The 24,853-nt window shown below is 34.2% G+C and overlaps 1 protein-coding gene across 1 annotated transcript in view; it reads left to right on the forward strand.

The window, feature by feature from the left end:
* The first annotated feature begins 589 nt into the window (after nucleotides 1-589).
* Nucleotides 590-24,853, forward strand: part of LOC115886581 (serine/threonine-protein kinase tricorner-like) — a 46,514-nt gene continuing 22,250 nt past the window's right edge. Inside the window, 4 exon segments of the mRNA XM_030905814.1 lie at nucleotides 590-747; nucleotides 10,134-10,230; nucleotides 10,233-10,326; nucleotides 10,329-10,467. Coding sequence (XP_030761674.1) covers nucleotides 623-747; nucleotides 10,134-10,230; nucleotides 10,233-10,326; nucleotides 10,329-10,467 — 455 coding nt within the window. The 5' untranslated portion in view covers nucleotides 590-622.

A 24,853-nucleotide genomic window follows, 5' to 3' on the forward strand; every position in this document is an offset into this window, starting at 1 on the left:
AAACAAAAGCACTAAACAAACATCATGAATATAAAATTCAAGCGATGTGAAAGTTATTTACAAAAAAAATATCTGTTTATACTGTGATACGCAAACTATGTTTGTAGTTTGTTCAAATGAACGGATCGTAAGAGTCAATTCATTATGAGAAACTGAATCGCGTGATTCGATCCAATAAAAAGCATCGTAATACCCATCACTAATACGGAATTTGCTGTTAATTCCTTAATCGTACCATCGACGCACGTGTTTTTTTTTTCTTTTGAATATTTCATTTGATTATTTGAATAGTGCAACTTTACAGTAAAAATCGATAATCGATATGTTTGACTATAATAAAACACTGGATTATCTTATTTCACAAAACAAATGAGTGGAGAAATAACAAACCAAAATTATGTCGAAAATTAATTTCATGACTTGTTTAATTTTGCAGTAGATTTAATACAATACTGTATACTGTGTTAAAGGTTAAAGCATTATACTACAACTCAGAATATCGGCCGATGTTTAAGGTTTATTTAGTTACTTTGTGCATGTTAACATTTAAAATGTGCTCGACATTAACCATTAGACGATTTTAATTAATTTTTTCCGTTCTTTTTTTGCAGGGGTCTTGGACATGACCGCGACGGAGAACACGATCCGTTTCAGCGTCCACACCCTGGACAAAGCCACCAAGGCCAAGGTCACCCTAGAAAACTACTACAGTAATCTCATAGCGCAGCATGTCGAGCGGAAACAAAGGTAAGCTACATTTCATTGTATTCATGAAAATTATCGAAGCGTTAATTCTTTTAAAAATAAGGACTGGCTAAACAGATTTTTATTTATATTTCCTATTATTTAATATCATCGTAATTTCCTGCTTTCTTAAGTCAATCAAAACTGTTAATCGAGATGATGAAGAATGTGGACAGATACAAAATTCCTTCTGGACGGACTAATCTAGCATGTAGAATATAGAATGAGTGGGAGGGGAGTTAATCACCGCGATATTACAGATCTATTGTGTCCCCCTTTCTTGAGTTATAACGAGTTATAACTCTTCATACAGTCCCAGGATCCTGACAAAAGCCATTACTATCTGAGACGGTTTTACAGAGGGTAGTACCAATATTTATGACACGAATGGTTGTCGTCTCGGTGCACTCAGTGGTGAGGTGTTCTGGTGTTTCCCCATTCTTCCCAGAGAATCTGCATTCGCCGTTTTTTCTTAGCTTCAACCTAGTCATTGAGGAGACATTGTCCCTTCCTATGAAGAAACTGCACTAGCTGGTACAGGGTACAAGGATAGGAGACTAGGTGCAGACATAGAAAGAGAACAAACACAATAGGTCCTACAGATTGCAGTGATTCCGGTATAGGACGGCTCCTTAATATTGAGAAAAAAAACTGTTGTAATGTTATAGGTCTCTCTCTCTCGGTCTTTCTATATGTCATAGGAAGCTTTTCTTAAATGCTATACCTTTTGATTTCCTAATGTGTTTTTATAATTATTATTCTGCCATCGATGTGAAATATATTAATATTAATGATAATAATAATAATTTCCTTAAATATTCTGTCATAAAATTTCTATTATTTTTAAATATTTTCTGCGATGATGGAACACATTAAATTTGTATATATCGTTTTCAATTTTTATCGAATCTCGGTTTTATAACTTCATGGCGATGAGTAATATCAAGTCCACATTGTTTACCGCAACATCTGCTGACCAGTTCTCCGAATGTTCTGTTTCTCTTGGCATTCGTCCATCAATTTACTGTTATTGGTTATAGACGTATTTATCTATTGCAAGCGGTACGTTCCACATCGTCCGCCAATCTGACGACCTTACAGTTTTATAGGTTAACAACATAACATCTCTTTTTATTTTTTTGTCGTATAAAAAATCATAAACTGGCCATATTTCAAGCACATATGCTTTTTTTCATTTTGATTTAATAATAATAGTCTTCAATATACCGGATGGCCAGACCGTCATTTAAGAATGCATTCGGTTCTGACGAAGCATGTTGCGTGCAAGATCTAGAGACTGAGCTATACAACACTGAAATATAGAAGAATGGGAGTCTATAGTATAAACCTTGTGTTGCGTGTATCTCGAAGTAACAGTTTATTTTATTTATAATATCCCTTCATATTATATCATTATAAAAATAAAATTATTAGTGATGAGCAAATGCAAGTCCAAAACAAAGATTCCGTTGGTCTTTGTCTTGCAGTCTAATAAGTAATCTTGAGCTCTTGCATGGTCCAGTCTTGCTGTAAGACTCCGACAAGTACAATTTTTTAATGTCTTTTTACTAGAGGCGCTTTCTATTCTACATAGAAAATCTTTATTAGATATTTACGATACAAGTGAGTTAACAGCTTTTTTGCGAGAGCTACCGGCGCTGCGTTAATAAAGAGATGGCTATGTACCTCAATCGAAAGACAGTATTTGCGATAGTCTTTTGTTTACACGGAGTATAGAAAATTTTTGCCGCAGCTTGTTTACTACCAGTAGTATTTCTGCGTTTTTTTAAATTATTATTAAATAGAGGGAAATGCGACCGAAAAGAAAGGTCAAAATTTAGTAGAAATCCGGATAAATGGAAGTGCAATATTTCCAAAAAATCTCGTGACGAGGTAAAATTACAGTCTACTGTGGCTATGATTGACGTACATACTTTATTAACGCAGCTCCGGTAGCTCTCGCAAAAAAAGCCGCATAATTCAAGTTTTTTTTAAGCTAAAACAATGCAATATTTTGAAAAAAGAACTACATTATAACCAGGGGATATCGGCAATGATAATGTTCTTGTCATTTGATTAAACTTCAGAATTTATTTTCTGTAAAAATAGCGCTAAAACTAAAACCAAAGCTGAACGTGCGCTAAAAACGCCGAGCGTTGTACTGACCATTTTTTTATTTATACTCGTTATTACTGCTAGCATAAACCGATAGGACCTAAATTTTGAATATGTTGTAACTAAATGTATAACTAATTAAATGATAGTAGTCATATCTGTCAGTTTTAAAATTTATAACAGAGATTTTTATCTCAAAGTTATAATATGCTCGGGCAGTGTAAACAAATCGAAAATATTAAAAATAATCCAGTTATTTAGGCTTGTCGGAAGCGCTAAAGACTCATGAGTATTTCTATGCAAAAATCAACACGATACGATAATTATTAACGAAATGACGGCAGGTTTAAAATTATTTATTTTGTTAAATCGGCGCGTCGCTGTCTCGCTTGCCTACTGGCCCGCCAGTAGCCACGCGCTAAGGTCGTTGTGCAATCTGGACGCTCAATTGTTATCAATAGAACAGTTTACTTGTATTTAGCAGGTATTTAATGCAAAATAAATGTTTTACAAAATATTTTTTTCTCTTTGGTAGTCATCTAATCAAGGAGTGCGGTAATGAAAATGCGTGAGTTAAGAAGCTTTTAACTCACTCAAAATGCGTGAGTTAAGAGCTTCTTAACTCACTGACGTAGATAAATAAGTATTATTTTGAGTAATTTAATTCAAATGAAACTTGGCAAAAAAAGAAACAAAGCAAATTAAAATGTCACCTTTTCATGGTTTAATAAAATTCATAGATTATTAATGTTTCCACCGAGCCCAAAGAATTTTCAATAAAAGATTAATATTATTAAACAAATTGCCTTCAACAATAGTAACTTCCAGTAATAAGAGACACAAAAAGCATCTCAAAACCTCTGCTTAATTCGTCGACCTTGGCTTTTCTTTTGTGGCGGATTGTGGACCTTTTGGGGAGCTCCGTCACGTTGGAACCCGCTTACAAGTAAAGATTTTCGATTTTGGCTTGTGTTATTAACTTTACAAACGCTGCAATTGATTGTAGTAAATTCAATTTTTTTGTGGCAACTAATAATTAGCCAGAAAAAGTAATCAATTGTGCGCAATGTAATAAAGAGAAAAATATTGTTTTAACAAAGGTCTAAAAACCTTCAAAATCGCTTGTAGTTTTATGTAGTAGCAAAAACATTCAGTTAAAGATCCTGTGGAATTAGTAAATTATAGTAAAATATGAAAATTAACATGGTTTGATTATAGCTTTTTGTTTTCTGTTATACCGATTCTGAATCGTCCTAGAACTCTGCAGCGCATGCGCAAATGAAATAATGTCTTCATATTTCCTTCTGCGCATACGCCCTCAATTCTAGGACGGTTCAGAATCGATATTAACAGGAAAAACGAAAAAGCTAATGTCTTTAGTTGTACCAACAAACCAAACGATTGCAATTGATTGTAGTAAATTCAGTTTTTTAGGACTAATAATTAGCCAGAAAAAATAAACAATTGAGCGCAATGTAATAAAGAGAAAAAATATTGTTTTAACAAATGTCTAAAAACCTTCAAAATCGTTTGTAGTTTTATGTAGTAGCAAAAAAATTCAATAGAAGATTCTTGGAATTAGTGAACTGTAGTAAAATTTGAAAATTAACATAGTTTGACATAATGTCTTTAGTTGTACACAAACTACAAACGATGCAATTGATTTTAGTAAATTCAATTTTTTTGTAGTACTAATAATTAGCCAGAAAAAGTAAACAATTGTGCGCAATGTAATAAAGAGAAAAAATATTGTTTTAACAAAGGTCTAAAAACCTTCAAAATCGTTTTTAGTTTTATGTAGTAGCAAAAAAATTGAATAAAAGATTCTTGGAATTAGTGAATTATAGTAAAATTTGAAAATTAACATAGTTTGACATAATGTCTTTAGTTGTACCCAAACTACAAACGATTTGAAGGTTTTTAGACCTTTGTTAAAACAATATTTTTTCTCTTTATTACATTCGCACAATTGTTTACTTTTTTCTGGCTAATTATTAGCAATTACAAAAATTGAATTCACATCACCTGTATCGTTTGTAGTTAATAATCCAAAAAAAAATAAGCCAAAAATCGAAAACTTTACTTGAAAGCGGGTTCCAACGTGACGGAGCTCCTTTTGGGGAGTAGTTTTAGGAGAAAAAAATGTAACAATGCACTCGACCGGCTTTGGCTTAAAAATGGTCCCAAATGGCCGAAAATTAGTTTTTCGCAAATATCTGTCAAAATATGCAATTTACAAAATTTTTCCTGAAACAAAAAATGAATCTTCAGTCATTATCTACGAAAAAAGTTCTAACACTTTTTTTCGTAAAATCGCAAGAAACCGGTTAAAAACGGCCCTAGAGTGTCAAAGAACGGGTTTTCCGCCAATATTGCCCGAATATGGCATGTAGATGATTTTCATGATCGCCAAATGGAAGATTGGGTCTTTAGCTGAAAATGATTCTGACACTTTATTTCGTAAAATTGTTCGTGAAACGAAACCAATTCGACTGATCGTAATTATGCAATTTTCTTTTGTTTATGACACTTTCCGGAAATCCCCAAAAAAGCGGAAAAGGCCACTCACGAATACTTGTTTTTTTTATTAAAATGTGATTAAACAAATACTTTAAACTTTTTGAGTTGCTTAAAGAGACTCTAAGAACAACTGTTAACTTAATAAGCTATTGTTAGTAAAAATATAAATAAGTTCGTAAAAATCTGAAAATTTTTGGGTTAAGGAATGGTTTGCCCGGGTTTTTAATTATCATAAAAATGAGATAAATTTCAAACAAGTTCCTATGTGATAGCTGTTGATTCTACCTTTTAAACGAACTTTGAATCATTTTTGTAGGTAATTACTTAATCTTAATTTTTTATTTCAAGAAAAATTTTGTAAATTGCATATTTTGATCATTAACTTTTTGACATGTAGTTTAAAGGAAGTAAACAAAAGCTGTCCTCCCTAGTCATAACTCTTTGGAGATTTGTGTTTGTGAAACAGATACATCAAAACTCGATTAGACATTTCCCCGCGGCTTAGTCCAACTTCGTATTGTATTCAAAGTTTAATTTTCAAGTTAACATTGCACGTATAAGGTTGAGATTTCCGTTAGTTAATATTAGGGTGTATTTGCAAGTGTGATTCAAAATAACTTTAGCAATGTACAGGGTGGGTCAAATTCGATGCTTTTAAATGGAAACACCCTTTTCTATAGGAGATAGACAAAAACTAATATCGGTGTCTGGAGCTCAATTTTTGTCAAAAACATGATGGTGAAAACCGCATATCGATATCTGTTGCCGTTTCGGAGTTACGGGGTGTTTTTCAAAAATATGCATTTTTAACAAATCGGTGTAACTTTTTTGCTATGGAAAATTTTGTATTTTTATGAAAACATTTCCAAAGCACCTTTTTACGTAGAGTTTAATAATGGTTTAAGTATAATTTTTTTAAAATTAATAATTTGAAAATTATCAACAGAAAATTTGATTTTTTATATGGGACACCCTGTATACTTTTAATTTGTTGAAAAGAATTTAAAATTACCTTTCCAAAAATATATCACGCTTGATATTTTGCTCGATTCCTCTTCGAGATATAGAGTATATAAAAATTCGCCCGCTTTAAATAAGTATAGGCTTTAAACGGCACCGGCTGTAATGCAAAAAAATTCTAGCTGTGAGCATCAATTAAAACGAAAATAATATTTGCTATGAGAGAATTTTATAACAATTTAAAATATATTTAACCTACATCAACACATTTAAACTATATCTAATAACAATAAAAATAAATAGCAAACCAAGACATGAGATTTTGCTACAGGTGTTCGACATATTGACGGTCTTAGGATTATGGACAGATGGGGCAGTTTTTGAACATTTCCCGCGAAATTCATTAACTCAGTGGGGGTGAAAGATACCCTCTCATAACTGCTAAGTATTTCTAATTCTTGTCTAGATTATTCGGAAGAATAAGGAACCTTTATTCTTCCGCAAATATATCCATAGGATTAGATCCATGGGCATTAAGTCAGGCGGCCTCGACGGCCAACGGCTGGGATCTTGGTTAACTATTTAATTATTCATTATTCTTGAAATTGGCCGCAAAAATTTGCTAACTTCAGCGTTCAGAGGCGGTGCGTCGCGTCGTCTTGCTGGAAAAATATGTTTTTGAGTTCCATTAAGGGCATATCATCAATAAGGGGTCCAAAGCCTACTAGTTAAAAGTGGCGAACTTTTAAAAATTCTGTATTTCGAAGGGGATTATAACAAAATATCAAGTGTGCGATATTTTTGGAAAGGTAATTTTAAATTCTTTTCAGTTAATTAAAAATATAGAGGGTGTCCCAAATAAAAAATCAATTTTCCTGTTGATAACTCTTAAATTATTAATTTTAAAAAAATTATACTTAAACCATTAAATTCGACGTAAAAAGGTGCTTTGGGAATGTTTTCATAGAAATACAAAATTTGCCATAGCAAAAAAGTTACAGCGATTTGTTAAAAATGCACATTTTTGAAAAACACCCCGTAACTCCGAAACGGTAACAGATATTGATGTGCGGTTTTCACCATTATGTTCTTGATGAAAATTGAGCTCCAGACACCGATATTAGTTTTCGTCTATCTCCATAGAAAAGGGTGTTGCCATTTAAAAGCGTCGAATTTGACCCACCCTGTACAATGTACGTTAGAATTTTAGTGGCGAAGTTTCGTAGTAAAGGTAATGGTTTGTAAGGGAGATACTAAATAAAGCCACAAATTGTTTAACTGTGAATACAGCGGCGCCGGCGTAGCGTGGCCTCAATACAAGGGGATGTAATAAGTAACTGCAATTGACATTTTACCGACACAATAAAGTTTTTTTCCTTTTTTATTAATCTTTAATTTTTTAAGTTAAACAAAAATAAAACAGTACAACCGGAAGTACCGCCATCTTGAAAATATTTTAGCCCAAGATTCCTCTGCGATATTTATACACTCTCTAATGTTCAGACTTCCTATAAATGTATTCTTTGCTATATCAATGTGTTGGTATTTCGTGACGAAACGCCCTGTGTACGTGCCAGATATACACCTCACACAATCATTCGCCATAAATGTATTTAAAAGTTTAAATATAAACACTGTTTCTGTTTGCCGCTTGAAAAAATACAAACCTTGAAATTTAAAAGGCATTTATTTCATTTAACACATGTAAAGTACATATGCATCTCGCTTGACCTTTAACATCTAATCGATGACACATTCAATCGATATGGATTTAGTACAATCCATGTTATTCCTTTTACATTTGCAACAAGTTATTAATTATTTCTAATAAATTACTCTTGTATTTTCAGTATTTTCTAACAGAAATCAGAAAATTTGTAACACATGCTTACTTAGTGATGTAAAATTACCGGGAATTTATATAATATATTATCGGTAATATTACCCAGGGGCAGATCCAGGGTTATGGACAGGGGGGGCTAGACACAAAATTTTACTCAAAGTACACAAAGTACTCAAGAGTGGTTTGTGACTAAAGAAATTAATAATATCGTATTACTTGGCTGAGAACCCAAGCGTGTATCCGCCACTGATATTACCGGTGATATTACGGTAACATTGGTAATTAATAAATAACAGCATACAACATTTTACAACATTTTTTAATAATATTTTTTTATTCTAAAACTGTAAAAACATTACAAAAAGGAAGGCAAGAACGTTTTCTAAACTAGTCAGAGTGTGATTATACTATAATACGTAATAGAGAGATAATGGTAAATCATCCTCAATCTGGTTCTAATCTCGTTATCTGGTTCATCCTCATCTCGTTATCTGGTTCTTCTTTTTCTTTCGTTAATTGAGTCGTGTATTACTTCGTAATCGATATTCCTCTTCTTCCATATCTTTCTCAGCAGCTTCTACCATGTTTGGATGTTCTTCTCCATTTAGTAAATTATAATTATGGGCAATATAAGAAAATTTTCCAGCCCTTTCCACGGTAAGTTTGTTTCTTCTGGTCTGATGAACAAATCCATAGATTATATTAGATTCTTCGAAGTGGCTGTCGGTATTCTCCAAACCTATCCTTTTCACAAAGTCTAGCAACTTTGAGACGGGACCTTTCATGTAGCTCTCTGGCAATGGCCTATTACCGAGAACCGCACACTTGCCAGACTGTCCCACCGATATAAAATATGTTGCCGTTTCTTCTTCAGATTGACAGAACCTGCACATAGGTTCGTCCGTCAATCTCATTAGCTTTAGATGTCTATTGACATTCTTAAAATGCCCTGTTAGTAGATCCTCTACAGCTTTTTATTGCGTGGCGAGTCCTGAGTTTTTCGGTCTTTGCATCAGGTCTGCTGTAAATTTTGGCGAATGTTTTACTATGAACTTTTTCGCCCGTCTCTGTCGTGGTGAGTTTCTCCATCATTCTAGAGATTTGTTAGCCAGTACAAACAAGTTCATAAGTACTAAAGGTTTTTTCGGTTGCGGCTGTTGACGATGATAAATTTAAAGTGTCTACAGCCAACATACTTATTTTGGACCTGGGCAAATGAAAAAGCGTAGAGCGGAAAAAAGCAAGATTTCCAATGTTATTGACCTTGCAGTAATATTACGTAATATTAGAAAAATTACCGGTAATATTACCCGTTACATCACTATCCTTGGCCACATTAATAAAATCACACTATTGTTGTTGTGATCCTGAGTTGATCCCACCGCTGCCACCAATGTTATGATCCTGAGTTGATCCCACCGCTGCCACCAACGTTGTGATCCTGAGTTGGACCACCGTTGTCACCAAATGTAGTAATCGTTGTTGAACCATCGTAACCATTTCTTAAGTAAATAGAACCAGACATCCCGTCTGAAAGTAAATGGATTACAAAGGAAAACTAAAAATGACGCATCTAGTTATGACTATTTTATCTTAAGCTGTTTATTTAAGTCTACCCATCTTTCTGAGAACAATAATAATGTTAATCGTTTTTAATATCTTAAACTCTTTAGGTATAGCCGTAGTATAAGGGTAAAATTAATATTTTATATACATAATTTGTAGAATATACATATACATAATATAACTATATTAAATATATGTTCACAACATTGTGTTCCATTATTTCCTATTGTATTCGTAATTTTGAAACAAATTTATTCAAAATATGTTCCTTTAGTTAAAAATGCCGGCGTTTTATAATATGCCTAGTCTTTTTGCAAAAAGCCGAATTATTCGATACACCTGTGACATATATGCATTAACTAACCAATCTCCTTTACCGTTGCAGGCTGGCCAAGCTGGAGGAATCCCTCAAGGACGAGAGCCTCTCCGAGGAACAGAGACACGAGAAACGACTGCAGCACGCCCAGAAGGAGACCAGGTTCACCTGCGCCTGAAGCGGTCCAGGCTGGGGTGGAGGACTCTCGAGCCGCTCAAGGTGATCGGGAGGGGGCGTTCGGGGGAGGTGCGGCTGGTGCAGAAGAGGACACGGGCCACGTGTACGCGATGAAGATCCTGCGCAAGGCGGACATGCTGGAGAAGGAACAGGTGGCGCACGTGCGGGCGGAGCGGGATATTTTAGTCGAAGCGGATCACCAGTGGGTGGTCAAAATGTATTATAGGTAAGAGAGAATATTTCTTTCTAGTTTTATCGAGATGGCACCATGAAATTCGGACTTGTACATCCTGGAAGTTTATTGTACGATACTAAGCTCATTATTTTAAGCAGAGTTGAAACAAAACTCTCAATCTACTCCCTCTCAAATGTACTCCTATGTTTTATGGTTTAAGACAGTTTTTAATGTTTAAACTCTTTTTTTAAATGGTATAGTGTAGATGTTTTTCAATATTAAGAAGTAGATGGGGTATTGTAACTACCATAGACTTAAAATAAAATATAGACTGAGCATCTCATTCATAAATAGCTGGAACATGCGGTCAGACACTGTCTTGTTATTGTTGTGTTATTGTTTTAGGTTATAACGAGTGCGACACGAGCGATAGATAGGTTGTCTCTGTCGTAACGGTCGTTCCCTGACGACTCTGCCGAGAAACACAACACTGTCTTTCGTTTCTCAAGTACACCTGAACTCTCCGTATCATAGCCGGGTAATTTTTTTATTTTAATGAAGCTATAATTAAATTAAAAATATATCGTATTTAAACTTTTTTATATTTTATTAAGATTTTTTAAATAAAAGTTTAGAAAAAACAATTTAGAGTCCAAAAAGGATAAAAATAATAAAATACACGTTATAGAAGAAATTTTATCATCGAAATTAGGTAATTTTTGAAATTAATAATAAATTATTAATTTTAGTCAAACATTTACAACCCCTAATATTAATGAAAACAGGATCTATTCCACAGATATAATAGAATCGGCGACAGAGAGAGAAAAAAAAATATGATTGTTGTAATTTTTTTTCTGGTTAAGTGATGTCTTATTATGTAAAATAGAGAAAACATAAATCTGTTCCATTAAAGCAAGGAAGGTGATAGGAAGGGGATAAAATGAAAACTACATTTATTTAACTCGGTACTGTCTTTATTATACCGGGTGCGTCCCAAAAGTGGCTCAACCCCATAATTTTTTTATATTTTCAAATAAAAAAACAAGATTTAGTATGTTAGTATATGACATAAATTAGGATTGATTGACGCATTCAATTGTTTTTGGTCACTTTCTGTTTCACCGGAAATGACTATAACTTTTAATTTTTAAACGGCACCCTCGGTATATTTCTACTTTATTTGATAGAAAATGACACTCTGAATAGAATGACATATCATATGTCAACTTTTGACACTTTCGCATATGGTTTAATTGTAATTGTAACACGTGGTTCATAACGACAATTTGACTCGAAATACCAAGTGTGTGGTATCAATATATTCATAAAAAAATGCTTTTTCCAAATATGCTAACGAGTCACCCTTGTTCCATTTGAAAAAATTGACATATGTATGATTAAAAATATGATTTGTACATCTTTTAATCGGCCTAGACAAGACACGAAACCCATTAGACGATCAAAACTATTTTTCCAAGGCTCCTTGATTAAAACTTAGTGTTTTTAACAACACCATGGCACCCTGGATTGAAATTTATAATACGATTTGTTTTTAAGCGACAATGTCAAAAGTTGACATATGATATGTCATTCTATTCAGAATTCTATTATCATTTTCTATCGAATAAAGTAGAAATATACCGAGGGTGCCTTTAAAAATCAAAAGATGTAATCATTTCGGTGAAACAGAAAGAGACCAAAAACAATTGAATACGTCAATAAATCCTAATTTATGTCATATACCTACTAACATACAAATCTGTTTTTTTATCTGAAAAAATAAAAAAGTTATAGCGGTGAACCACTTTTGAGACGACCCGGTATATTAAAAAATATTGTCTCATAATGTAATATCATATTAAAATTCTTGTATGTTATTTTAGATTCTGAAGATAATTTTAGAATAAACCGGAATATATTTTTAATAAAAACATTATTAATTATTAACAGGGTTATAATTATGATTTTGTTACAATGTAAGTAAGTAAATAATGTAATATAAGAGAAAAAATTCAGATTTTACATTTTACTAAAATATTATCTAAATAAGCGCCTTTCTACAACAACGCCACTGACTCCCAATGGGTAAACTGAGAGTTGCCAACGGTCAAAAGTCGTTTCAAGACTTAAATGGATTATTTAAGTCAAATTTCTTGCAAATTTGGCACTGGCGAACCATATTTTATAGTTCTTGAACAGAAAAAGTCAATAAAATAAACACTTAAGGACTACAAGCTAAGAAAATGCGTTAATACAGCCGGGAGATAGCGGCAACAAAGCTTTACCGCACACGTCCGACACGTACTACAAGGTAATAAATGAATGAATAGGCTCTCTCGCCTCTAATCGGTGTTGTCATATTGTAAAGAACTTATCCTTTTTAAACAGTATCCGACTTATAATTTAGTAGTATAAGGACTATTTAATACATCTCTGGAATATTAAAACCTACTTATTAAAAAATATTGTTAATATTAAAGACGTGACAACATAGGCTGGATGAGGAAGGCTCGGTCGACTGTACCCAGAAGTAAACATGTGTACAAAAAATATTGTCTGTCCGCGTTGAGATGTAAATAGTGTAGTCTATATTTTATTTTAAGTCTATGGTAACTACTGTTGCCATCTTAGCGGTTTACCCGCTATAGATCTAGCGGTTTATTTTTCGGTTTAGCGGCTAACGGTTTCTTTAGCGCTTTAAGTTTTTCAATAATAAATATTATGTAAAATTGACACAAAAATATGAATAAAGCTTCATTCAGAACCTCGCAGTTAGTGGTTTCAATTACACTTTATACTTTAGTTTACGATCATTCACAATATTTAAAAAACACAATTAAAGTTAATATTTAGCTTATAAAACGCCTAAAAATAAAATAAATAGCCTAATATTTAGCTTATAAAACAATCAACTTTTCTAACCACAATTTCTCTTGACGAAAGATAATCAAAGGCCAAAATGACATTTCTCGCACAGTTTGAAGTATAATTACTGGAAAAGTTCTACTAATAGAAAATGTCTACCACTAATTTTGACGTTCTGAATGTTTACATTGAAATTAAAGATTATGTGGTTCTGAATCAAGCTTAATTTTCTGAAAATCTGAACATTTTTAGGTCAAGAAATGTTTGCCCTAAGTAGTCATTGGGCCACTTGAGCCAGACAGACAGCCAGATATCCGATATGGATAAATAGGAGTGTGATGTAAATCAGGTAAGAACAGTTAAAATACGCTAATAAACAAGAATAAACAGGTTAGAACCACTTTGAACCGCTTTAAAATAGAAATAAACAGGTTTGAGCAAAAAATGAACAGGTCTGTCGTTTTAAGCTAAAAGCGGTTCAAAGCAGTTCAAAAACGGTTCAAAGTGGTTCTAACCTGTTTATTCTTGTTTATTAGCGTATTTTAACTGTTCTTACCTGATTTACATCACACTCCTATTTATCCATATCGGATATCTGGCTGTCTGTCTGGCTGCTGGCGTATTATCGTCATTTTGACAAATTTGACAAAATTCAAACAAATTCCAAAATATGATAGCTGTTGATTCTACCTTTTAAATGAACTTTGAATCGTGAAAAAACATTAAATTTTAGCCGAGTTATTAAACAATTTGTCCTATAAATCAATGATACGCTTATGAAATCTATCTCCGGAGCGTTAAGACTTGGAGAGAAAATTCAAGGATCTTCGTGGCGGAATATCTCGAAAACTACTAATTCTACGTAAAAACTGATAAGGATCATTTTTATAGGTAATTATCTAAGCTTCATTTTTTTAAGAAACAATTTGTAAATTGCGTATTTTGGCAGATATTTGCGAAAAACTGATTTTTTGGCCATTTGGAGCCATTTTTTGCGGCCGAGCGCTGCATTTTTTTTCCTTAAACCTTCTCCCCAACAGGTACACAATCCGCCTAAAAATTCATGGTCGACGAATTATTCCGAGACTTGAGACTTTCATGTCCTTATTTACAGGACTATAATGTTATTTTGATAATTATTATAATATACATGTTGTTGATGCTTGTGTCTTGTGTCAATAGTCAAGTTTTGATTATGATTCGTTTTATTCGTTTTAATTTAGTTTGGACAGACATTCTCGCAAATGGAATAGGAAGGGAGTGCTTGGGTGGTTTTCTTGCTCGTGCTTTTTTTGCCCTCCCGGAATTTAGCTGTAACAATCTGGTAGCCCTAGCCTCCTCAAGTGATGAGAGTGTTGGCACTGTAAGAGATTTGTTGGGTACTCCGAACTATTGCATAATTGCTCAAAGTGCATTTCTCATCCTTGTTTACAGAGTCGAAGGCTTTTGTTAGGTCGATGAATGTAACAAACGGTTTACTCTGCTGCTCCCGTAGTTGGTGAAGGGAGAATATGGAATCAACGGTACCGCGGTTGGTGCGAAAGCCCGTTTGCGATTCTGGGAAGATTTTTTCTGTATGTGGGTGCGGACGGTTTGACATAATTTTTGCAAGAACTTTTCCTCCGATAGCCAGTAGTAAAATTCCCGGTAGTTTCCGCATTCTGATGCACTCTTTCGTTGTTCTTAAATATATTCACTATATTTACGTTGCGAAAGTCTGCTGAGGTAAGTTGTACATTCTTGGTATGCCATCCACTAGGAGTTACAGGAGTTAAATTTTCCTTTTGAGGGTGTTTTCCCAGCTCCTGAGCTGAGAATTTTCCCACTACTGTTTCCGTCAATAACCATTCCAATCATTGACATATCTAACATTGTTTTTTTGTGAATCAGAGGTTCAATGTATGTTCTAACTAGCTGGACAGTTTTTTCCTCCAAACTGAATGTTTCTTCCTATGCAAATTCGAATTCCTTATTTATATTTTTAGTCAACTGTAATTTCAATTTCCATAAAAACGCTATTAAAACTTTCTCATTTCCTCAGTGTAATTGAATACAACGTATTCCTCAGTGTAATTGAATATTTTACGCAATGGATTAATACAATAACTTTATTAGTAGTAGTCTAAAAGCAGTGTTTCCATTTTAAATTTGCTTGTTCCGAATTTCCGGGATGCTTTTCAGATTTGCAACTCAAAAAAAACTAAAATATAAATCAAATTATTCTGTTCTCATCCGATCCCGTTTCATATTTATTAAAAAACTTTAGTACACGTGCCGATGATGGGTCATGTTATTATAACATTCGCGGTGAACGAAACAAAAACTTTTAATAAGCAGGTATTGAATTTCAGCGATGTAACGAAACGATTCATATCTACCTGAAGAATATTTAGATATTACTCTAAAAATACACGATGATTGCTATCGCCGAAAATAAGTATAAAATTTTAAACTAAAAAATTGGGGACATGAATTGTCTATTTATTTTAACTTAACAATATTTCGTTTAGATGTTATCACTGACCGTTATTAAGTGTAAACCATCCATAGATTTATGAAGTTGAGAGTTATGTTCTTTGTGGACAACCTGATCTTCCCACCACTTTATATTGTGCTGCTTGTACCACACATAATCTGCAATATACCTGACTTCATAGTTTCACCTCTTTGTATATTTTTTTTTTATGTTCGTTACATCGTACATTTAGAGGACGTTTAGTCTCTCCAATATTCGACTTACCTCATTCACAGGGTAGATGCACCCTTTCGCTTGTTTCTATGTCTCGTTTTTGTTAGTACCCTTTTTAGAGTCATTGCAGATTTGAATATTAAATCAACAGAATTTTATTTTTAACAATTCAAGTATGGAAATATATGATACAATATTATACTAATGTATCCCTTCATCAGACTGATGCTCTGATTAAGTCTAGGTTAGGTTAGGTTAGGTTGCTGGGATTTGGGATCCTGTTTGAGCCCATTGCGATACTCCTGTTATTATTGTACGAAACCTTCCTCTCGTTCTTTCTTTGCGTTAAAGCACTTCTCCAGCTCTTTGCAAACTTCCCGATGTTGCTGATGTTCGCTTCTGCTGTTTCCTCTACTAGACCCTCCAAAAAACCTTGCACTAAAGTTTTAAGGCGTCGGTAGTCGGTATTCCAGTACCGGACGGGGATACAGCAGGTTTATTCTTCCTCTCCGCATTCTCTGCAGTAGTCGTTAGAAATCTTCCATCTCACTCTCATCTTCCAGGTTCTTTTTTTGCTCTAGTAGTTGTTTTGTCTTTTTGCTGTCTATCATTGGCCACAGTATTCCAGCTGTGGTGCAGTCCTCATGGTCTTGCCACGTCTCTTTCTGCTTGGCCTTGATTGTAGTTCCTATAGCTTCCTTCAGTGTGTTGAACGTCACAAGTGGTGGGTCATCTGCTACGGCTTCTCCCCTGGCCCACTCTTTGGCGAGTCTGTCCGCTTCTTGGTTGCCTACCACATTTCTGTGACCTGGCGCCCAGCACAGAGTGAGAAAGTTCTACGTCCCGCTAGTCAACTTGCATACCCAACAATGTTGCCGTTTCTTCTTCTTATCATGCCCTTTCCTGCCGAAGGTTGGCGATCCAAATGGCAATTGTGGCTCTGAAAACTGCAGCCCGGAAGATTTCCGGGCTGCAGACGAGCCGTGGCAAACGAGCGTCCAAACCATCTCCTTAAATCTTTTAGCCATGAGTTCTTGCGTCTTCCTACTGATCTTTTCCCTTGCACTTTGCCCTCTATTATGAGGCGCAGTATTTCGTATCTATCACCTCACATCACATGACCCAGGTATTGAATTTTTCTTTCCTTGATGGTGTTCGGTATTTTTTTGTTTCTGCATGCGCTGAAGTACTTCATTATTGGTTAGGTTAGGTTGTGATCCTTTGTACCCATGAGATTCGCAGTATCCGTCTGTACACATACATTTCGAAAGCTTCTATTCTCTTTTCGGTCTGTGAATTTAGTGTCCAGCTCTCACATCCATAGAGTAACACAGAGAAAACGTGGCATCTGGCCATTCGAGTTCTGAGTTCGCCACTGAGGGTTGGCGGTCCTTTTGTAAAAATTGATTTCCATACTCCGGAGATTTTTTCTCGCTTGCCTCAATTCTTTGAAATATTTTTCTTTGTCGGGTACGCACTGCACTATATAGATAGATATAGTTCTAAATACTTTACTTTAGGCTTAATTGTTCGATTTGTCTCCTGTACCTTGACACGCAGGCGGTGTACACTCGTTATTGGAGTCTTTAGAAAAGAACCATGTTACTTGGTTGGATACATTGAGATGGAGTCCAAACATTTCACTATAGTGGACTACGGAATCTATGATGCTTTCGCATATCTTCCGATGTTGACTGCGTCATCTCAACTACCGCCGCGCCGTTTGATGCCAATAAAGTTCTGATATGAAACGTAGGTCTTGTTCGTCAACTCCGGTTGTTCTTAGAATTTTGATCATCTTCTGATGATTAACACAGTCGAACGCCTTACGATAGTCTATGAAGCATTGCAAGTACATTTCTACGAAGGTTCTACGTCCCACTAGTTAACTCTGTATACCCACAGTGTTTTGCTGTTTGCTGTTGCGCCATAAGCCCTATTTTTATGAACAGTTTTAAGAACGGCGGAAAGTAACGCCTAGCTATAGCCAATTTTGCTTTTGTTTCAAAGAGCAGCTGTGGATCCATTGGTAAGGCCGTCGCGCGTCGCTTCGGGAACGAGAGAGAGATAACCGCCAAACCTCTATAGTAGTACAAACGGTTTTCTGTAAGTTTTTGTTGAACTTTCAAAGGCCGGTTCAGATTGACTTAGGAATTATGTTAGAAGTTTTTTAATAAGTCTTTTAATTACTTTATATTATATCTTACATCCCATAAATGGTATAGAAATTTATTCATGAAAAAAACATGCACATAGAGTTGTTAAATTCCTTTTTTCTGTTATAGCGCTAATAAACTATCGTTACTTATTTTTATATTTAAAATACAGACTGTCAACTCGCAAGCCACGCGATTGCAATATCAATAATTCTATAAAAAAACTATTATAATATGAAATATAACACATCCACTTGTGAATCATAAATTGCCGGACTACTTGTATTTTTATTAGAGCTTTCACTGCATATATTTCGTAATGCCAAGACGGAATTATTTATAATACTGCTGTACTAACCGAGTACACTTTGTCATTTGTAAAGTATGTATTAAAATATTCACTTACGCTTTGCTTGTTCGAGAAAACACAATTTATTTTACCATCACTTTCTAGCGAATACATATTACCCACTCTTTCTTTAACATTCTGCATTAATTTTAGTTCTATTTTTAAATAATTTTGCTTAAAAAATAAAAAATTTTTTTTTGTTTGACATAAAAAAATATAGCAAATATTTTTTTTTTAGATTTTTACAAAAAGTTGAATTAATAGAATTCTTTTTTAATAAATAACTTACAAAAGTTAATACATAATATTGTAAAAAAGTTTCCTTACAGTGCTTGTTGTTCCTATTACTCTAGTCTCGGTAATTAATTGTTACGCTCGGTTGGTTTTTGACTCGCTTGGCTAGTTTGGTCATATTTATATAAATGCTCAATTTCTAGATATTAGTTTAGTTTAAATCATCTGCTGATTAAATTTTAATCATAACGAAACGCGCGTCCGCCGTTAAAAATAAAGTTTGTTTCGTGTATTGGTGGTGAATTGGTTGTTATTATTTTGCCATGTATTGGTTAGTTTTTTATACCGCGAATCAACTAAAAAATTAATCGAATAAATGTAATATTGAAAATCACAAGATTGTGAGATAGCAGTATTCTACTAGACGACTAATTTTGTTCATAAAGCACGCGATTATTTTGCGATTGTCGACTTTAAAGCTGAGGCCACAGTGCAAGCAAGTTACCTTGAGGGTAGTGGGTATCGAGGCGCCAAGCGACCCTCCAAGTAACCCGCGAGGTATGTTTCCGTAACATGCGATTTTAAACAAACCAGCCGCAGTGCAATCCCCCACCAACTTAAGCAACAAAGCAACTCGCCAAGCGAGCCACTTGAGGATCAGTCGTGTTCGATATTTTCAGCCAGGCGTAAAGTAGTTTTGATCTAAAAATGAAAAATTAATTGTTTGCGTTTTTTTAAACGAAAAGCTATATGGGATCCAGCAGACGAGTTACAGAAAAAACTCAAAAATATTGAAAAACATTGTGGATACTCAGAAATGCCAAGGAAGTAAAAATAAATTAATTTATTAATAAGTAGAAAATCAAATACGATTTTACACTCAGACGTGCATAATTAAATAATTTGTCAGGGTAATTTCGCATTTTCTTGTAAACTGGCAAATATTCTCCATCATGGTCTCTATGCAAGTTATACTGATGCACCCACATCTTCTTAATTTTCCATATTTACATATTCACATAAGAATTGTCACAGAGCAGAAGCCTTCTGGCAAATTTTGAAAGGGCATGATACCAAGTGATGGGCAAAACTGTATTTTTAGATAAAGTTGAAACTGTTATAGTTATTTTACATAAAAAACCAGCTTAAAAATAACAGTTCTTAAAAATAACAGGTTTCTTTATTTTACTGCTAAATATCTGAAAGTTATGAGCGGTCACGCCAGGCGAATTAACGCAGTTGCAAGTTGCCACAATGACGTGCTCGGTGGTAGTATTTCCAGGGTGTCAACACATTTCTAAATATCGATTGTTATCTAAAATACCTCTCTAAAAACGGTTGTTGTTTTACAAATAAGGGCTGTTTTACAAATTGCGATATAAAAAGCCAAAATTCCGCAATCGTCTATACTCTATTACATTCCATCTACCTCACGCCTGCCCCCTTCGATCCGCGTAGATCCTGTATTGAGTAGCAGTGTACAGGGTGCATCTTACTCGACGGGCGAGAAGCTCTTAGTTATGATTTTTCCATTTGCTGGTCCAAAAAATAACAATATAAGAAAATGTGGTAGTATATTCTTCACAAGTAAACCAACTACACACGAGAGTTCGAATTAATTTTACACTTAAACTAGCGTGTACCCGCGACTCGTTCACGTCGAATTAATAATTTCTAAATTTGGTGATGATAAAAGCAAAAACAAGACTTCCATTTTAGACATACTTAGACTGGTAAAAATTTTCTAACATGTGCCAAAAATAAGCTTTAAGACGTCCGGCAGTTTAAGCAGAATCGTGGGTTAATCAATTACTCAACTTTTTTTGGAACACTCTGTATGATTTTTGAAAAAAAATGTCAAAATATGTAAAAAAAACAAAAATAAATTTATACGTGTCCCAGACGTTTTTCCCGAAAAAGACTAACGTTTTTTACATAACAAATATTGTAATATAATGAGGGGCGTTTTCACCCTGTTTGAATTTGAGATTCGAGAAACCACTCCTTATCGAACCTCTCCTTATCGAACCTCTCCAGTCAATCCGTTTGCCAAAAAATCAGCTTTAAACGTCAAAGCAGTTTAAGCAGAATAGTGATTACTCAATGGGTCATATTTTATGAAACACCCTGTATATATTTTTTAAAAATCTGAATATATGTAAAACAACATAATAAAATATACGTGTTTTAAGAGTTTTGCCGAAAAACTCACGCGGGTTTTTTAAATAAAAAATATTCTAAATAATTAAGTTTCCACCCCCTTAGAATATCGAGTTTCGAAAATCCCTTGTTTATCGAACCTTTAACCCTAAAGTCAATCCGTTTCCCCAAAATGCAGCTTTTTTACGTCAAGGGCTTTTAAGTAAGGGATTATACATTTTTTTTTAAAAAATCTTAAAATATATTCTGAAAATTTTTCAGAAATAAATAATACCTAAGTATTGAGACTTAATAAGTAAGTATGAAACATACAGCGCCATAATATCTCGAACGCCGTTCTGTTATGCTTGTAACAGGTTGAAAAAAATGTAGTATCTAAAATAACTGATGCGTTATTCTCCAAACTGTTTCGAACCTCCATCGACAATCGACCGAATTGCGGCAGCGTTACTTTTCCACTCCGATTATCTCGACCACGGCCCTGTTATGCTCGTAACAGGTTGAAAAACAACGTATCTAAAATGACTGCTTCTCCAAACCGTTGCGAGCCTCTATCGACAATCGACCGATGCAGCAGCTTTTCCTTCCCACTCCTGTTATATCTCGACCGCCAGGCGTAATGCCCGCAACTGTTTCAAAAAACCGGCTTCTTTTATATCCTATTATTTTTTAGCTGTAAATCGGACCGAAGCAGCTACGTTCGCCGTAGCGCATTCCCCACTTCGTTGTCCGTTGTCTCGCCGCCTGTATCGATGGTTGACGAAATAACAAGTTTTCCCATCCTTACTAGTTGTTTTTTGGAAATGCTTCGAGCAGCACAGAATTTCGTGACGGTGCAGAACGCCGACTTCGTTTTTCGTTTCACGAGCGCCCGATCTCTACGTGTCGTTATTTTATATCTGTTATTTTTTAGAAGTAGTAACGGTTGCGTTATGTTATTTATAAATAATTGTTATAAAATAACAGATAGTTAAATAACAATCCATCACTACATGATACTAAAGACACTCACGGGAGCTACAATTTGCAACTGAACTTGATTAGATTGGTTATTGTTTTAATGATTTTCCGTCCACTACTGCGTACAAGGTATATTTACCCCTCTACCCATTAACCTTCACCCTCTACCCGACAAGCTTCCCTCCACCCGTCAATAGTGCCCGTCTTGGCTTAAGTGTCGCGGGGAGTGCCTGGATCATAATATAAATAAATGATGATCTAATATACATTGGATTTTATAATATACTGTTCTAACTTCTATTTAAGTACTATGTAATTTCTAAAAATGTTTTTTGGTATCATCATCATTTTCAAGTTTATTCCAGTCATTTCCAATTGTGGTGTAGTCTGCTTCACCATATTTAGATAAATATCTTAATATTTGGACCTTGGTTGTCTATTGTTGGCCAATTGCCGGGCCCCAAGTTTATCCCTGCTCAATTTCTTTATATTAATCCGTCCCATCCTCAGGTTTGGTCTTCTTCTAGTGCTCTTAATTCCTCGTGGGTACCGAGCTGTTATCATTTTTTGTAGTCCATTTGTTGTCTATCTTTCTTGCCAGGTGTCCTGTCCATTGGCACTTGAGAGACTTAATTCTGTGGATGACATCTATTACCTGGGTCTTTTGTCGTATCCACTCTATTCTTTTACGGTCTTTCTTAATTATTTCCAGCATATTTCGTTCCATTGAGCGTTGTGCGACCTGCAGTTTCCTTATAATGTCCGTTTTAAGTGTCCAAGTTTCGCATGCATAGGCCATGACTGGTAGTACACATTGGTCTAATGTTTTCTTCTTTAGATAAAGTGCCATTCTAGATTTGAATATGATTGATTTTCTTCCATAAGTACTCCATGCTAACTTAATCCTTATGTTGATTTCTGGTGGTAGAGGTCTCGAGCTCTCTATGTTAGTTGTCCCAAATATATACATATATTCTTCTATTTCCAGTTTTGTGTTATTTATTAGAATGTTTTTTTCTGTCTACTAGTTTGTTGTATATTACTTTAGTATTTCTTAAATTTATTTTGAGACCTACTTTATTGCTGGCTGTATTTAGTTCGTTAATTTGTGCTTGTAGTTCTTCAGGACTATTGGTAATTTGTTATTATCTTAGATAATTAAGATATTCTTCATCTATTTTTAATCCTTAGTTGGTCCAGTCCAGTTGACGGAAGATTTCTTCTAGTGTTGCTCTAAACAGCTTTGGGGATATCGCGTCTCCATATCGTACTCGTATCGTTTGCCAGTTGGGAACTCTGAGATTGTTTTTGGAATAAATATAGATATTAATTTGTTTAATACTATTTTTTTCTGTGGTCTGTGGTCAGGGGCGCAAATTTCAAAAAAAAATGTGCTAAAATTTTAAGAACCACTGGATCATTTCTGGATTTTCATTCTTGTAAATTTAATCTAATACCTATGTTGCCCTATTATCAAGAAATTATGTTTTTTAACCAAAAACTAAAAAAGAAATTCGAAAATATTTTTCAAAAAATTTCGAATTTTCAAAAAAATCTTTTTCATGAAAAAAACTTCTGGCGTGTTTCTGGGGTTAAACTATACTGCCAGTTAAAATACTTGCACTTATTTATATACAGGGTGGGTTAAATTGGACGCTTTTAAAGGGAAACGCCCTATTGTATAGGAGATAAGTGAAAACTAATGTCGGTCTCTAAAGGTCAATTTTTATCAAAAACATGATAGTAAAAGCCGCACATCGATATCTGTTACCGTTACGGGGTGTTTTCCAAAATGTTCATTTTAACAAATCGCTATAACTTTTTTGCTATGGAAAATTTGGTATTTTTATGAAAACATTTCTAAAGTACATTTTTTACGTAGAATTTAATGGTATGAAGGAGCAATTTTTTTAAATTAAGAATTTAAGAGTTATTAACAGACAAAAATGATTTCTTGTTTGAGACACTCTGTATATTTTTAATTAACTGAAAATAATTTTAAAATTACCTTTCCAAAAATATAGACACACTTAATATTTCCGTTATAGTCCCCTTCGATATACAGAATTTTTAAAAGTTTGCCACTTTTAACTAGTAAGCTTTGGACCCCTTATTGATGATCTGCCCCTAACGGAACTCGAAAACATATTTTTTTCAGCAAAACGAGGTACCGCCTCAGAACACTGAAGTTATCAGCAAATTTTTCCAGCCAATTTCGAGAATAATGAATAGCTAACGAAGATCTCAGCCGTTGGCCGTCGAGGCCGCCGGACTTAGCGCCTATGAATTTTTCTGTTTGCGAAAGAATAAGGGTTCTTATTTTCATATTGCCCGTATAATCTAGGCAAGAATTAGAAGTACTTAGCGGTTATGCGAGGGTATCTTTCATCTCCACTGAGTTAATGAATTCCGCGAGAAATGTTCAAAAACGGTCCCGTCTGTCCATTACAGAAGACGTTCATGTCGAACACCTGTAGCAAAATCTCATGTTTTGGTTTGTCATTTATTTTTATTGTCATTAGATATAGTTTAAATGTGTTGATGTAAATGTATAAATTGTTATAAAATCCTGCATCTCATTGCAAATATTATTTTCGTTTTAATTGCTGCTCACAGCTAGAATTTTTTTGTATAACAGTGAGCACCGTTCAAAGCGTACTTATTCAAAATGGACGATTTTTTAAAATCTATCTCGAAGATAGTATATTATATCTTTGGAAAGGTAATTTTAAATTCTTTTCAATGAATTAATAATATACAGGGTGTCCCATATAAAAAAAATCCAATTTTCTGTTGATAATTCTTAAATTATTAATTTAAAAAAAATTATACTTCTATCATTAAATTCTACGTAAAAAGGTGCTTTGTAAATGTTTTCATAAAAATAGAACATTTTTCATATCAAAAAAGTTACAGCGATTTGTTAAAAAAGCACATTTTGAAAAACACACCGTAACTCCGAAACGGTAATAGATATCGATGTGCGGTTGTAGTTGTAGTTGTGTTTACCGTCATGTTTTT

This window comes from Sitophilus oryzae, unplaced genomic scaffold (assembly GCF_002938485.1).
Source record: "Sitophilus oryzae breed Bouriz unplaced genomic scaffold, Soryzae_2.0 scaffold_494_pilon_pilon, whole genome shotgun sequence".
In the NCBI taxonomy this organism is placed as follows: Eukaryota; Metazoa; Arthropoda; class Insecta; order Coleoptera; family Curculionidae; genus Sitophilus; species Sitophilus oryzae.